Source organism: Phyllostomus discolor, chromosome 2, assembly GCF_004126475.2.
Source record: "Phyllostomus discolor isolate MPI-MPIP mPhyDis1 chromosome 2, mPhyDis1.pri.v3, whole genome shotgun sequence".
Taxonomy (NCBI): domain Eukaryota; kingdom Metazoa; phylum Chordata; class Mammalia; order Chiroptera; family Phyllostomidae; genus Phyllostomus; species Phyllostomus discolor.
Genome location: NC_040904.2, coordinates 216,153,510 through 216,168,655, shown reverse-complemented (window position 1 = coordinate 216,168,655; position 15,146 = coordinate 216,153,510). Strand labels below are relative to the sequence as shown.

Below are 15,146 nucleotides of genomic sequence, written 5' to 3'. Positions count from 1 at the left end.
ACCCCGTGTGGCCGTGCGTCGCCAGTGGTCAGACACAGAGGGATCTGCCATGGCCTGTGCCATCGGCTGACCCCCGCCCGACAGGGCCCGGGCTGCACGCGGAGGCCAGGAGCAGCCCTGCCCCCACCCCCGAGGTGTCACCCCTGCACGTCCCTGGAGCCCGGGGACAGACACGGGAGTCACAGCTCGGATGGAGAAGGGCGGCGTCTGGGTCTGGGGCTGCCGCAGGCCCCGTGCGGGCGGGAAGGGACCCCCGGTTTGCTGGACGTTTCCGTGCTCTGCCTCCTAGGAAACCGCAGCTCTGTAAAGGAGGGCTTCGGGAGACAAGGGAAACACCAACAAAAGCGGCTAAAAATAAGGCTGCGTGGACCGACCAGCGCTCAGGAGACGCAGGCAGGCAGGCATGCCGGGGTGCACCACCCACTCTGCTTCCCGGCAGCCTCGGGGGCCCGGCAACCTGGGGGGAGGCCCGGCCAGGGCAGGAGCGCGGGCCTGTGAGCCGCCCTGCAGGTGGGCGCTGCGTCTGGCAGCCGGCCCCGGGGTCAGGGGCCTTGTTGAGGGGTCGGGGGACAGGACCCTGGGGCAGCTTGCGATCGGCCTGGGGACCCCCGTCCCACTCCCCAAGCCTCTGGCCCTAACGGTGCTCTCCACCTGCACCTTCTGTTCTAGAAGGTTCCTTATCACCTCTTCCTGCTCGCACGCCCCAGGGACGACAGGAGAAGAGCTCAGGGCCAGGACTGTGCATTCGGCCCCACGGCCCCGCCCCACACGGGGTGGGAAAGAGAAGCATGCGAGGCTCCGAGACGTGAGCCGCCGCGTGGGGCGAGCTGGGAGCAAAGGGCATGAGCACTGGAGACACCTCCGACGACGCCAGGACACAGGCCAGCCGGAGCCGGGGCGCCGGGGCAGCCGGACGCCATCGCACTGGCTTCCAGGTTCCTCCGCAGGACACCAGCACTCAGGCGGCCCGTGCCCTCCAGCTCCAGCAGCGGGGGGGGGCCTCCCTGGGCAGCCCCCACCACGGCCAGGGTCCAGGAGGGGGGGAACCACCGCCCCACCGCCCCCCCAGTGTCATGCATGCCGCACTGGCCCACAGGTGCTGAGAGAACCCTGAACGGTGGCAGGACCAGACTGGGGGGCCTGGAGGCTGTTGCTCTGAAATCGGGGAGACTGGAGTCTTGGCCTCTGGGGACAGGCTCCCCCCCCGTGTCAGGCTGACACTGGTCCCCAAAGCTGAGTCTATCCCAAACCTCTGAAAGCGGCCTTGTTTGGAGCAGGTGACCCTGTAGATTGGACGAGGGACCCTGAAATGAGATCGTCCTGGGTGTGGGTGGGCCTCACACGAGAGAAGGGAGGGAGATTTGCGACCGGGAGAGACCAGGCTGTGTGGCCTCGGGCAGAGTCTGTGGTGACGCTGGTGGCGGCCCCAGGGGCAGAGAGGGGCCCGGAAGGACCCAGAGCCTCCGGGGGACCGGGCCCAGCCCTCGGTGGACTAGGAGACCACAACGCCTGGCACTCTCAGGACCCCCCAGCCCGGCCCTCTGTGATGGCCACCCAGGCGGCGGGGCACCCTCCTCACCACCATGGTCTGAGGGCGTTTTCACCCTCGGCCGGCCTGACGCCCAAGGGAGGGACGAGACCCCTCAGGGCCAGACCCGCAGGGACCACCCCCACCGGCGCCGCCACCAGCTCGCCGCAGCCCCGGCCCCCGGGGCAGCCTCAGACGCGCTGCCCGCCCGCCGCCCCATCCACCACCCCTTGGCTGGGCGCCTGCCGCCCCGGCACACAGTAGGTGCTCAGCAGACACCTGCCGGCCGGCACGGCGTCAGTGCCATGGTTCCACTGCGTCGCGAGTCGCCCCACCGGGAGAAAGCGACTCCGGCCTCGCTGTCCGGGCAGAGCCGGCGCCGTTGCCATAAATAGGAAGTAACCGTAAAAATAAACACACGGCCATTAAAGTGAGAGATGCCCGTGCGCCCCCATAAAGCCATCTTCCGTGCCAGCAGCGGCGCGCGCCCTGGTCCGGGAGCGCACGAGGCACGTGGGGCGTCTCCGCTGTGCACCCGGCCCCGGCCTCCCGGGGTCGCCGGCGTCTGCCGCAGCCTGCCGCCCAAGGGGCGTCCCTTCTGTGGGTCCGGACGCCCCGACAGGAGACCCCTGACAGGGAGACCGCCTGCCCCCCAGGCACCCCAAAGACAGACCCACAGCCCTGGCCACCGGTGTGTGTCCTGCCAGTGCCCGAGGCTGCCGGAGCGCATTGCTCGGGCCTGTGGCCTAAAGCGGCGGCAATGGACCCTCCCACGGCCCTGGAGCCACGAGGCCCACACCCTGCGTGGGAGGGCGTGAGCTCCCTCCACGGGTCCGGGGGCCCTGTGGTCTCTCCAGATGCTGGTGGCGGCAGGTGCCACTCCAGCCTCTGCCTCCGCCTTCCCGTGGCCTCTCGTGTGCCTCTTCTCTGGTCTGCAGAGTCAGGGTGGGCCCTAAGCCAGCAGGGCCTCGTCCGGAGAGCCTTACCTTAACCATACCTGCGAGGCCTTGGTTTCCAAGGGAGGCCACACCCACAGGTCCCGGTGGGCCTGTCCTTGGGTCCCCGCACGGCCCCCACAGCTGCTCTCTGCTCCCTGCACACGCACCTGAGCTCAGCCCCGCCTCCAGGTCCCACCCAGTCTGCACTGCCCCCACGCACCGCCGGCCCGGCATACAGCAGGCGACCAATGCATGCACGTCGAGCTGGGCTGGCGTGCCTGTCAGAGTGTCACCCAGGCAACCAGCCCTGGGCACGGGCACCGAGGCTGTGTGGGCTGAAGCCCCAAGTCATCCGTGAGCGAGTCCCAGGCTCCTCTCCACGGAAGGCCTGCCCCCTCCGGGCCCCTCCCCCCAGCTGCTGGAGTCGCTCATAAAACCCACCCTCCCCAGGCAGAAGCCGGTGTTGACAAAACGTGTGTTTTAAAGGTGGGGGAGCCCCTCTCAGTACGCACGGGGAGGAACACGCAGCCAGGGTGGGCAGGTGCGGTCTGGGGTCGTGGGGTCCAGCGGGCTCCGGCCTCGGCACCCTCACCGTGACCTGGAGCCTTCCCACGCCCGGCCCCAGTCCCTGCCCGAGCCGGGGCCTGACCAGGTGCTGCAGCCCCGGGCTGCAGGCCGGCCTGCCGGGCGCCCCTCAGCCACCCCAAGCTTCTGCTATCCCTTCCGTCCTGCTGAGGAGGAGACCGAGGTCCTAGTGGCCCCGTGACTTGCCTGACACCAGCGGGAACCAGCTTCCTGTTCCCACAGGCCGTGCGCCCCAGCCTGCGTGACCCACGCCAGGCACACGGTCTGCCGGCGTCTGGAATGGGGGAGGGGTGGCAGGTGCACAGGGAGCCTGGGCAGCCCCCCATGCTGCGCCTCCCCCCCCCGGGGCCCACCCAGCAGGACGGACACATCCACGGGCCCAGGAGTCGGTGCAGGGCTTGCTGACCGGGGACGTGGCCGGCCTCCCGTGCTTCCTCTGTGAACGCGCACCTTCCACAGGCCACGGCGTGGCGGTGTGGGTGTGTGGAAACTTCTAGAAGCCCAGGCTACAGAAGTCCAGCCGAGGGGACTGGCTGTGGAGGCCTCACCCTCAGCCTGCCCTCCTCCAGCACCTGTGGTGTGTGCACGTGTGTGCATGCACGTGTGTTTGCGAGTACCCTGTGTGTGTGCACGTGTGTGCGAGAGTAGGGGCACAGCTGTGCCCCACACCCGGAGGGGCGGGTCCAGGGGCAGACGGTTTCTAGACGAAGGAGGACATCCCGAGGGGAGGGTTGTCGTTACTGTAGCCAGGCGGGGGAGGCGCCTGGGGTCCTGCAAGCCTGCGTGTGAGGCGCTGGGCACACCCACTGTGCACCGTGTGCAAGCAGCCACGGATATGGGCACACAGTCCACACTCCACGTGGGATGCTACCTGCTACACAGGTTCACGCTGGGACACGCCCCCCCCCCCCCCCCAGTGGTACCGGGTGGTGTGAGCACCGCCCACAGACGTGGGGATGCGGGCCCCGCCCTCTCCCAGCGGGCTGCCACCCCGGCCCTCGCTCCCCCACCAGGCGCTTGCGGCGTGTTCCGTGTACTTCACGTGCCCACGGGCCTCCCGTGTCACCACGAACACGCGAGTGTGTCACCACGAACAGAGCCACGCGTGGGCGCACTCGCCAGCAGACACACCGTGTCCCCGCCTTCCCCACGGCGCCCGGCTCCCAGTGCCCCCCGAGGTACCACCAGGTGACTGTGCCCAGGAGACCCAGACGGGGACGTGGCGGCAGGCCCAGGCGGGGCACCCGGCCTCCCCGGGGCCCTGGAAACATGGAGGAGCCACGTCATGTCTGCCAAGTCAGCCCCCGGGGCCAGCACCCCCCCGCCGCCCCACGGCTCTGAGTGTCACGGCTGTCAGACCCGCAGCAGCGGGGAGGCTCCCACAACGGCCGGCGTGGGCTCTGTTTACAGCCCTGGCCGCACGAGTGGCGAAGGCAAGTGACGGTAACAGAGCCGGTCACTCCTCCTGCCTTTCGACCCCATCCCTCTCGGCAGCCCCTGGAGACCCCTGGCCTTTTAGACTGTCTGCGGGCGGAGGCCTGGGGTGGGCCCCTCTGCATGCAGCCCGGCCAGGAGACTCCGGCCTGGGGGCCCCCCGGGAGCCAGGCCCCAGCGGGGAGCCCTGCAGCCGCGTCCGGGTGGGGGCCGTGTGCTCAGCAATGCCGGGAGTGTCCAGAGCACAGGCAGCAAACACAGGGCCTGCGGGCCGAATCCGCCCTCCGCCGGGTTCTATCCGGCCCGGCACCTGTTTCTCCCCAGCAGCAGCGCCCAGCTCCTGGCCCCTACTTAAGGAGTCATTACATCTGTACACAGTCCTAAAGTCACATTTGGCCTTTGGAGGGTGACCCCCGAGGCTGATGTGGCCCCCGGTGACACCAAGAGCACACAGGCCTCGGCACCAGGGCCCCCCACCCCCTGCAGTCACGGACCCTGTGGATGGAGCGGGCGCAGCCTGGGGCCCCGAGCCCGGGGAACAGCGCCCCCTGCTGCCGAAGCTTCCGCAGGGCCAGGGCCGCCACGACCCTCTGCGTTCAACCAACACTCCCGGCGCGGCCGGGGCCGGCAGCTGAGCTGCGTCAGCCCTGGGTCCTCGGTCCACCCCTTCTGATGGACGGATGGCGGTCACAGACACGCTGCTCGCTCGCTGCTGTCCCGTGAGGGCTGCGGCCACCAGTGACCAGTGGTGACCCTGCAGGAGATGCGTGCCCCTCCCCGTCGAGGGTTCTTGGGAGGACGCCCCCTTCGGGGCTCACGGGCTGAGCACATCCATGAGAGTCGAGTCCTGGTCCCTCGAGCAGCCCTCGGCCCTGAGAGCCCGAGAGCCTCGGGCGGCCCAGAGCGAGGGGCTGGAGGGGGGCCGGGGCGTCCCTGCAAAGGGTTCCCGCTCGCTCGTCCCCAACGCTTCCCCACCGGAGGGCTGCCGGGCAGCTGCCAGCCTGCCCCCAGGGGGCACGCTCCCTCCACGGAAGGATCTAGAGAGAGACTGAGACCCCGGCCCCGCCGGCCTGGCCTGCTGCTGCCCCCCACGCCTCAAACCCCGCACCCTCGGCGCCCGAGGAGCCGGCCGGCAGGGCGCCGGCCTCCACACGCCCCGCTCCGCGGTCCGTCCTTATTCTTCCCGGAACATCAAGATCCAGATGAGAGCCGTGCCCCGCTGGGATCCTGGGGTGACGGGGACACTGGGAGGGAGCCCGGCGCAGCCTGTGCGAGGGGGAGGCGGAACACGGTGATTCCAGCTGTTCCCTGCACTCCGTGCTCTGAGACCGAATACAGCCCGGCAGACCAGAGGGAGAGGGGGCCGAGGCCGGCACCCCCTGCTCCCCTCCCACGGGCTCTGCACCTCCTCACTCAGCCAGGCCTCCACCCCGCTCCCCGGGACCCCCGCCCCACTCTGACCGCAATTGGCAAACACAGGGCGTCGGCATTCACCAGAGGTCGTGGCTCCGGCTTGCACGGGGCCCTCGGGGGGGTCCTGAGGGGCCAGCCCCCGCCTGGCCCCACACGGCACCCGCAGCCATGCCGGGGCTGCTGCCGGGCGGGTGGGCGTCTCGGTGGCTGGGACTTTGCTCACAAAGACGGTGCCGGCCGCGGCCACAGCCAGGGGCCACGGGCCGCCCCTCCCCGGGTCACGGCCCCACTCATATCTGCACAAACCCTGCAGGCGGCCTGGCCGGAGGGGACCCTCGGCCGGGGCTGGCCTGGCGGCACACAAAGGGCGGAGACGGACACACGGCCCCGAGTCCCCTTCTGTCCCTCCGCGCAGGCTGGAGTGGCGGAAATGGCGATTGAAGCAGCTCTCTCCCACTCGCCCGCAGACAACAAGTCCCGGTTGTCTGCCGCCAGTCTCCCTCCCTCCCCCCTCCCCCTGCCCCCTGCTGGCCGGCGCACTGCTGGAAGAAAGTGGCCTGGAACCTGCAGCCCACGGCCACCGGGACTGGGGCCGGCTCCCACCCTCCCCAGGGCCTGCCCGGGGCCGGAAGGGGCATCTCAAGGAAGACAGGGCACCACCGCAGCCCCGGCCGCTCATGGAGGCGGGACAGAGGGACCCTGTCCCCGTGGAGCGAACGCAGCCGCCCAGGGTGGACACAGGACGCCCAAGGACACAGGAGGGCTCTGGGGAGGGGGCGAGGCCTGCAGGACCCCGGGCCGTGCCAGCGCCCCTGCTCCCAGCCCCAGCTCCGCCTCCCAGACCGGGGACGGACGCGCCTGTGTCCCCGGCAGGACCGACGCCGGGGTTGCCTCGGGGGGCCCTCCAGGGCCGGTCACGGGAGGAAAGGGCTCCACGCCCCCAGCGCCGTCACCCTGGCAGACTCGGACCTGCCAGACTGCCATCTGCTGCCCCCAGGGGCGGCTGCTCCTTCCTCTGGGCCGGGACACTCCGTCCGCACGGCTCGGGCTGCGGGACGCCGCGCCCCCGGGGACGCCCCCCGCCCCCGAGGGTGGGGGCCAGGGCGGTGTCCGGCCGCAGGACCCCGGGCTTCCTTCACTCTCTCCCCGGTCACAGCTTTAAAACCGGGGACCCTCGCCCTCATCGCAGAAAAGCCCCGAACACGGCACTGTGGACCCGACAGAGAGAGAGGGGGGGGGGGCACTGGCTCTTCGGCATGTGCCCCCTTTTCAAAGGGGGTCCCCCAAAGAGGAAGGTCAGTGGGGTTAGGGTGGAAAGCTGCGGCCCAAATAAGGCCCAGCTGCAAAGGGACCCGTGGTTACCGGGGCGGGGGGGCGAGCCTCCCCTGGACACAGAGCAGCCCTCTGGGGACATGCCGGCCCCAGGGGACCGCCACCCCCAGAGCCACCACCCTCCGCTGAGGCGGGTCAGCAAGCCAGCGGGGGGAGGGGCGGGTTCGGCTCCAGGAAGGCCGGTCGGTCCCTCGCAGAGCAGGCCAGGCCTGCCGCAAAGCCTGGGCTCGGCAGCCTCTCCCTCCAGGGCCCGGACCCGGATTCCAGAGGGGGAGAGGGACACCAGGCTGACGGAGCAGGTGGCCAGGCCGGGGCTGGCCTCCCACACCTCTGGGCTCCCCGGGGAGCCAGCAGCTCGTTAATGAGGAGGGAAGCAGCTGAATGTGGTGAGCCCTGCCTTCGTGGGGGCCCGGGGCTAACGAGGGTCTGCCTGCCTCGCCGCCACGCCAGCTCCCCTCGTGCTGGGGCGTGGGGTGGGGGAGCACGGCGCCGGGTGGCACAGGTGGCGGGGTGCCTCGGGGCAAGGGCACGCCGGGTGAGGGTGGTGGGGGAGCCTGTGGGCTGCTCTGCCTGGGGGAGCCTCGGGTGCGCCGCCCGTGCCCCAGGAGAGCCCATTCCGGGACCAGGAAGTTTCCAGGAGGACCCAAGGTACCGCAGCGCCACCCACCATCCCGGCCCCTGAACCCCGGGGCCCTGGGTGCGGGGCTCCCCGGCCCCGGAGATGCCTGCAGCTGCCGGGGTCTGACCATCAACATGTGCGCCTCCGCCAAGTCCCGTGAGCGGGATCTCAGAGCCCCGTACTCAGCAGGCGCCGAGCGGCCGCGGCGAACTCGGTGCGGAGCCCTGGCGCTCAGCTGGTGAAGTCCCAGCTCCGGAACCCGCGGGTCCCCGACGAGGTCCGGAAGGCGACGCGGCAGCGGAGTACCAGAGCGCAGGCCTCACCCTGGGCTCCCGCCGGCCCTCAGCCCGGCGCTCGGCCCGCCAGCGTGGAGCGCTGGTGCCATCTACCGAGGCCCGCGGAGAGCGGGCGGCCGCTGCCGCCAACCGGCCGAGAGGCGCAGGGGACGGGCACCGCAGCCTCGGCCTGGGCCCGGACTCCCGGCGGCGCGGCGGCACCGAGGCCACCCGCCGCCCGCCCGACCCCGCGGGCCGCCCGCGAACCCCGAAGTGCGCGGGCAGCGGGCGCCGCAGGGGCGCGGGTAGGGCGCCGTCACCTGCCGCTCCGGCCCCGCCAGCCCCGCGTAAGCGCTCCGCGAGGCCCGGCCGAGCGCGGCGGCAGAGGCGGCGGAACGTGCTGGAAGCCCAGGCGAGCGCAGGGACGGCGCGCGGGGACAATTACCTTCTTTCAGGAACTGCGCGTGGATCACCAGGACGAGGAAGCAGCAGAGCGCGGCGCCGGCGAGTGCCCAGAGCGCCTTCAGGAGCTGCATCGCGGAGTGCCCTCTCGGCCGACGCCCCCGAAGTCGCGCAGCGAAGGTCCAGGAGCCGCATCAGCGCCCCGCCGGGTGCAGCCGCCGCGGCCGCCCGCTCGCGCCCTCCATCCGCCGCCGGCGCCGCGTTCCGCCGCGACTGGAGGCGCCTCTCCGGGCGGCGATCCGCGTCTTTTTGGGCAGGGGGAGGGGAGCGGGGGGGGGGCGCGGGGAGGGGGCGGGCGGGGGCGGGGAGGTTAGCACAAAGTCTCGGGCCGCGGCGGCCGCCGGTCCGGCCACTCGGCCACCATCGCGGGTTGCGGGGCGCCGGGGGCCCGGGCGCGGGGGGGTGGCCGCCGCGGCCCCATGAATCAGCCCCGCCGCCGCCCCCGGAGCCGCGCGGCCAGCAGGGCCCGGACGGCCAGCCGCGGACTGCGCAACGGCCCGGGCGCTGGGGGGTCCTGCGCGGCCCTGGCCCTTCGCTGCTCCGCGGCGCCTTTCTCCGCCTCCTTCGCCGCTGCTGCCGCCGCCCGCCGCCGCCGCCGCCTCCCGCGCTCGCTCCGGCCCGGGGCTCAGGGGGCCGCCGCGCTGTCACTGTCACCTCCTCCGCGGAGGGCCGGGCTCGGGCCCGGGGCTGCGCACAGGGCGCGGGGCTGCCGCACCATCGCCGCCGCCGGGGCCAGCACGGCCCGGCCGAGCTCGCGCCGATCGAACTTGAGCGGCCCGGGGCTGGTGGGCCGGTTCCCTCCCCCCCTCCCCGGGACGATGCCGGCCTCCGCGCTCCCCGGAGCCCGCGCCTCCGCCGCTGCGGCCGGACGAGGCCGGGGCCCGCGCTCCCGCGGTGCTCGCGCTGCTGGCTCTGCCGGTGCGGGTGGCGGTGGCGGCGGCGGTGGTGGCGGGGCGGCCGCGCCGACAGGTGGGGCCGGCGACGCTGCGCGCCTGGCCGCCCGCGGGACGCCGCTGCTCCGGCCCGGGGATGCCGCCCGCCGCTCGCTCGGCTCGGCCCGGCCGCTCCTGGGGAAGCGTCCGGAGGGGAGCGGGGACCAGGCCCGCGCGGCGATCGGACTCCGGCCCGCCGCCGTCCGCGCTCCGCCCGGCCGCCGATGCGCACTGGGCCGCGGAGGGGACCCGGGGGATCCCCGCCGCCCTGCAGCGCCCCCGCCTGGCGCGCCGGCGGGTCTGGCGGGGCCGGTCCAGCGGAAAACCGCGGGTCGGGCTCCACCTAGGTGCGCTGGTGCCTCACTGCAGAGCGGGCTGCGCGGGCGGGGGAGCGGAGCTCGAGAGGCCTCCGGAGCGCCCAGCCCCCTCGCACACCACGGTCCCCGGAGGCACAGGGAGTCAGGCTCAGTGGCCATCACGCTGCCCAGGGCTGACACTCGGTGGCTCCTGAAAGTCGGCCCCTCCTACTGGAAACGACACAACACGTCCCGGTCCCCGTGCGTGGCGTCCTCCCTGCGGCTGCCCGGCATCGGGTCGCACTGGCTCGCAGCGCCTGCCAAGGGGCTACTCCAGATACAGCGCGGGCGCCGCCTGCCTCGGCCCGTCCCTCCTCCAGGAAGGGCCAGGATTTGTTTCTGGCCAGTCCTGCTCGCCGTCCCCTCCCCCAGTCCCCCCTGGGAGCACACAGTCAGAGGCCTCAAGGCACCTTTGAGCTGAATTTCAAATTCATCTTCAAATGCCCAGCAAAGGGTGGGGGCAGGGAGACGGCAGGGGGGCCCCTCTGTCCCTACCTGTGCACCCCGCAGTGGGGGACCAGGCTAGCGCCCCATGGGGTCCTCGTGCGGTGCCGCAGGCAGGGCTGGAGAGCCGGACACAGGGGCTGGCACCCGGGCTGTGTCCTTCCCTCACAGAGCCACGTGCCAGGAAGGGGAAGAGGCCGGACTGGAGGGTCCTTGGAGGTCAGACAGGTCAACCCCAGAGGTGTACAACTGGGGAAACCGAGGTCCGAGAAGGCATGGATGCTCTAGTACCAACCCCAGCAATGAAGGGCAGGCCTCCGCTGGTCCAGACCGGCCCTTACTCTGCTGGGCACCACTGCCCCGGGGTCAGAGGCAAGGCCCCTGGAGAAGCAATTACACACCTGCGGCCACGTCGCGCCCCGGGGCTCCCCTGCCTCCCAGGGCGGCTTCTGAGACGGAATGCTGGGAGGCAGGGGAGCCCTCCCCTGGAGACGCGGCCCCGGCCTCCTGCTCACCCAACAGCTCAGGATCCGGCCGGGCCTTCTCGCCCCTCCCTTGGCCGTCCCCCCGCAGACCGCCACGCCCTGCAAGCCGCTCACCCTGCACCTCGGCCTCGCCGCCCCCACCCCCAGGCAGTTTCCGGGGCTGCCCCCGGCTACAGTGACCAGCAGGAGCCACCCTGCCCGGCAGGCACAGCCTGACCTCCACCAAGGTCACGGCCTTGGAGGCGCACCTGCAGAGGCGCTCAGGGCCCGGGTGGCAAGGCCCTGGGGCTGCTGGGCACGCGCGCCCACCCAGCACCCCAAAGGGGCACGGCCAGGGAACAAAGCCCGCCCCGGCGGGCCCCCCCCCCCCCCCCAGTCCAGTGCGGATGATTTTGAGATTTTGGAATTTTCACCACCGGAACTTTACGAAACTACCCATTGCGGGGCTCTTCCGTAAAGGGAAGGGGAGGAAAGCACATGCACAAGGGGAGGCGCGGCCCAGACTCATCTTCCCGGGTGGGGCCGGAGGCCTGCGTCCCGTGTGGGGGGCCAGAGCACCCCCACCCCCTCACCCCGGCACCGAGAACTTGCGCTAGGGCGCGCGCAGGGTGTGCTGGCGCCCTTAGTGGCGGGGCAGGGGGCGGGGGCAGGTGTGGAGCGGGGAGCCCGCGGCCAGTGCCCAGAGGCTCGGGGGGGCGGAGCGCAGCGTGGGGGCGGAGCTACGTTTGCCAGTCTCTGACGTCACCGCGGCTGAGGCTGCAGGCGGTGAGCAGTGGGAGCCTGGCTGTGTCGCTACCAACAGAACGACCTCCGAGCCCCGTGGCAGCTCGCGTGACGATCTCGGAACAGCGCTCACGTCCCCCCTCGTGTCAGGCTGCCGCTGTCCCGCCACGAGACGTTTTATGTAATGTTCTGATAAAGAAGGAAGCACCTCACCTTATCAGAAAAGGTTTTTCAGCATTCGATAAAACTGCCTCTCGATATAATTGGTTTGTTGGCAATCTCGTGCATTTCATCCTCCTCTTCGACGGGGTCCACGGGCTCCGCGAGATCGCACGGAACAGGCTGGGGCCCCGAGAGATCGGGGGCGTGAGGCTCGGGGAGGGGCCCAGAGGCAGGGCGGTGCCCGGGTGGCACAGGCCATCGCCTCTCCCAGGGAGGCCCATGGGCCCCACACCCTGCCCGTCCCCAGGGGCCTGCGGCCAGCCCTCCGGGCCGGGCAGGAGTCCTGCGGGGTCCTGCTGACCGGTCACTGCCCACTCCCCCTGCCTCCCCAGAGCGAATGGCCTGTGTCACATCCCGAGTCTTACAGTCAACACGCGGACAGAGGTCAGAAAAGTAGTTACAGCGGAAAAACTACACACCACAATGAGACACCACCTCCCACGGGTCGGAGTGGCCGTCGTCAGTCCATCAGCAAACAGCGAGTGCTGGCGAGGGTGTGGAGGGAGGGGAACTCTTTTCCACTGTCGGTGGGAATGAATGCAGACCGGGGCAGCCACCGTGGACAGCAGTGTGGAAGTACCTCAAAATACTAAAAATGGGTCTGCCCTTTCACCCGGCGACCCCACCTCTGGGAATCTGTCCAAAGGGGCCCACGACGCTGTCTCAGCAGGACATCAGCCCCCCTGTGTTCACCGCAGCGTTATTCACGCCTGTCGGGCTGCGGAACAGCCCAGCGCCCATCAGCAGGTGAGCGGGCGAAACCACCGTGGGACACCTACAGAATGGAATACTATGCGGCCTCAAAAAAGAGGAAAAATTACCCCTTGACCGGTACGGGTGGACCTGGAGAATATTCTGCTAAGTGCAACAAGCCAGTCGAGAAAGACAAACACCATATGATCTCGCTCATCTGTGGAATCTAATGAACAAGCTGAACTCACAAGCAAAACAGAGACAGACTCACAGATGGAGAGCAGATGACAGCCGAGGGTGGGGGAGGGGCGGGGAGGGAGGAGGGAGCAGAAAGGAGAAAGGACTCGTGGGTAATGGTGCTCTGCGTGCGGGGGTGAGTGTGAGGGGAATAAATGGTGATTGAGAAAAATAGAACTAAAAAATGAAACTAAAAAAAAACTAAATAAAAGATACTTCCATCTCAACGACCTTGCCCATCATGAACGGGGCGGGGGTGGAGGAATGTCGGGCCGAGGGCGGGCAGGGTTTCTGGCCGGCCAGTGGGGAGCGGGGTGAGGACCACCGGGGGCAGGCTGGTCAGAGCAAGCCGGCGGCCCTGCCAGTCACCGTGCTGGGTCCAGGTAAACCCGGACGACTCAGGAGCCGGGGACCGGGACGGGGGCGGACACTCTGCGCAGTGTCCTGGGGAGGAGCCCGGGGCGCGGGAGGAGGCAGAGTCTTGCTTTTCACTCTGAAGCCTCCTTTGCAATACGAGTGTTTTCCAACATGGGAGTCTCTTCATGTGCTGTGGTTGGAGGAATACCAGCTCCATGAAAATAACGTGAAGAGGGGCTGAGCTGGAAATGCCGGCTGGAGAAGGCTGGGGCGGGGGCAGGCAGAGCGCCCGAGCTCTGGCCCGGTCTGGCGACGGGGTCCCAGGTTTGGGGCCAGGATGGCCACCTCTCTAGCCCCCCTGCAGAGCACCCAGGCCCCCCCTGCAGAACCCCCGGGCCCTGGCAGGGAGGCAGAGGCCGGAGCCCTGTGTGGGAGAGTCTCGGGGGGCTGTCGCTGAGCCGGAGCGTTGAATTTGGCCCCAAAGACATGGTGCGCCTGCCAAAAGTCACGCATGTGTGTGTGTGCACCACAAACATGCATGTGAACACACAGGGACACGAAAGCACACATGGCAACTGCACATGCCTGTACAAACACACATGGTGACACGTGAGTGCATGTGTGTGCAGACACTTCCACATGTGTACACGCGTGCAGGTGTGTGCCACAAATGAGCATGTGCGTGTGAACACACCAGGGTGTGCAAGCATACGTGCACACACCCTGCACACACACAGCTGTGCACACACACACACGCAGCCCTGGCACCGCAGTCTCCCCGGGTCCTGGGCGTGCAGGTGGGCTCCAGCCTCAGGACTCGGCCCCTCACTGCCCTGACCTCGCAGGCGGCCTCCTGCGGACCTTCTCCAGCAGCCTCTTCCCGGGGTCCCTGCCTCAGAGGCCTGGAGCGCCCCCTGCTGGGTGAGCTGCAGAAGGAGCTGGGGGGCACAGACCGCCAAGCTGCACCTGCAGACCCGCCGAGACCCAGGTGACCCGCAGCGTTGGCGGAGGGCAGGTGTGGCTGAGAGGAGAGAGGAAGTGAAGGCCCAGCGTGCGGCAGGCTGGGCCGGGGTGCAGAGGGCAGGGCGGGGCCTTGACCTCAGCCTGAGGAAGGGGGGGCAATGTCACGGGCGGGGGAGAGGCCCCCGGGCCTGATTGCGGGAGCCTGGGCATCACAGTCGCTCCGCACCCACAAGGGTCCCGCTTGTTCCGCTTCTGTGCAGGGGCAGCGTGGGCCCAGGGGCCTCTCGTGACACGTGGCAGGAACATGGGCACTGCACACAGGGCACATGTGGGGGGCATGTAACACGGCAGCGCATTACATACAACATGGGACAGGACACACATGTGACGGGGCACCGGGCACCTGTGGCTGGGTACATGCAACACACATGCCAGTGCCACAGGGAACGTGTGGCAATCACATGGCACATGGCTGCGCAACGTCACACCACAACAGGAGCACACACAATGTGTGCACAAAGGGGGTACATGTAACATGTGACGGGTCTCAAGGCACTGTGGTGATGCATGTGGTATGTATGTTGGGGCACATGGAACACACACAGCATGCATGTGGTGGGGTGTCAGGGCACATGCAATACCTGTGATGGGCATGTGTAAGTGCGTGGCCGATGGCCCACATAACACCTTGACCAAGGGAGGTGTGTGACATGCATGATGGGGGGGCACCTGATACACGCAAGCAAAGGCGGCACGTGACACGCATCTCAGGGAAAGCCAGAGCCGTGTAAACCTTTCACGGGGGTGACAGACGACCAGGCTCACTGGAAGGGTTAGTTCCTAGATACGTGTGTGCTGTGTGTGTGCATGGCATGTGCTGGGCATGTGCTGGGAGGTAACATGTCCTCAGAACACCCTCTGTCCCTTGTCCATACGTCCAACCAGCCACCCATCACCCACCCATCACACGTTTACTCCTACACACATCCGTCCGTGCATCTGTCCATGCATCCATCCATCTGTCCACTCGTCCACCCATTCCCCCAGCCATCACCCAGCCATCTGTCACTCATCCTTCACCCATCACCCATTATCCATCCATCCACCCCCCCCTTCCTTCCCTCTGTCCATCCACCCATCTGCCCAGG

At 69.4% G+C, this 15,146-nt stretch overlaps 1 protein-coding gene across 2 annotated transcripts in view; it reads right to left on the bottom strand.

The window, feature by feature from the left end:
- Nucleotides 1–15,146, bottom strand: part of TAFA5 (TAFA chemokine like family member 5) — a 93,589-nt gene that overhangs the window by 42,917 nt on the left and 35,526 nt on the right. The window contains exon 1 of one of the 2 annotated variants that reach the window (XM_036019756.1): nt 8,570–8,848. The exons of the other annotated variant lie outside the window; for it this stretch is intronic. Within the exon in view, the coding sequence (XP_035875649.1) occupies nt 8,570–8,660 (91 nt within the window). The 5' untranslated portion in view covers nt 8,661–8,848. Of the gene's footprint in view, nt 1–8,569; nt 8,849–15,146 lie in introns of those variants that run through there. 2 annotated transcript variants of the gene reach the window in all.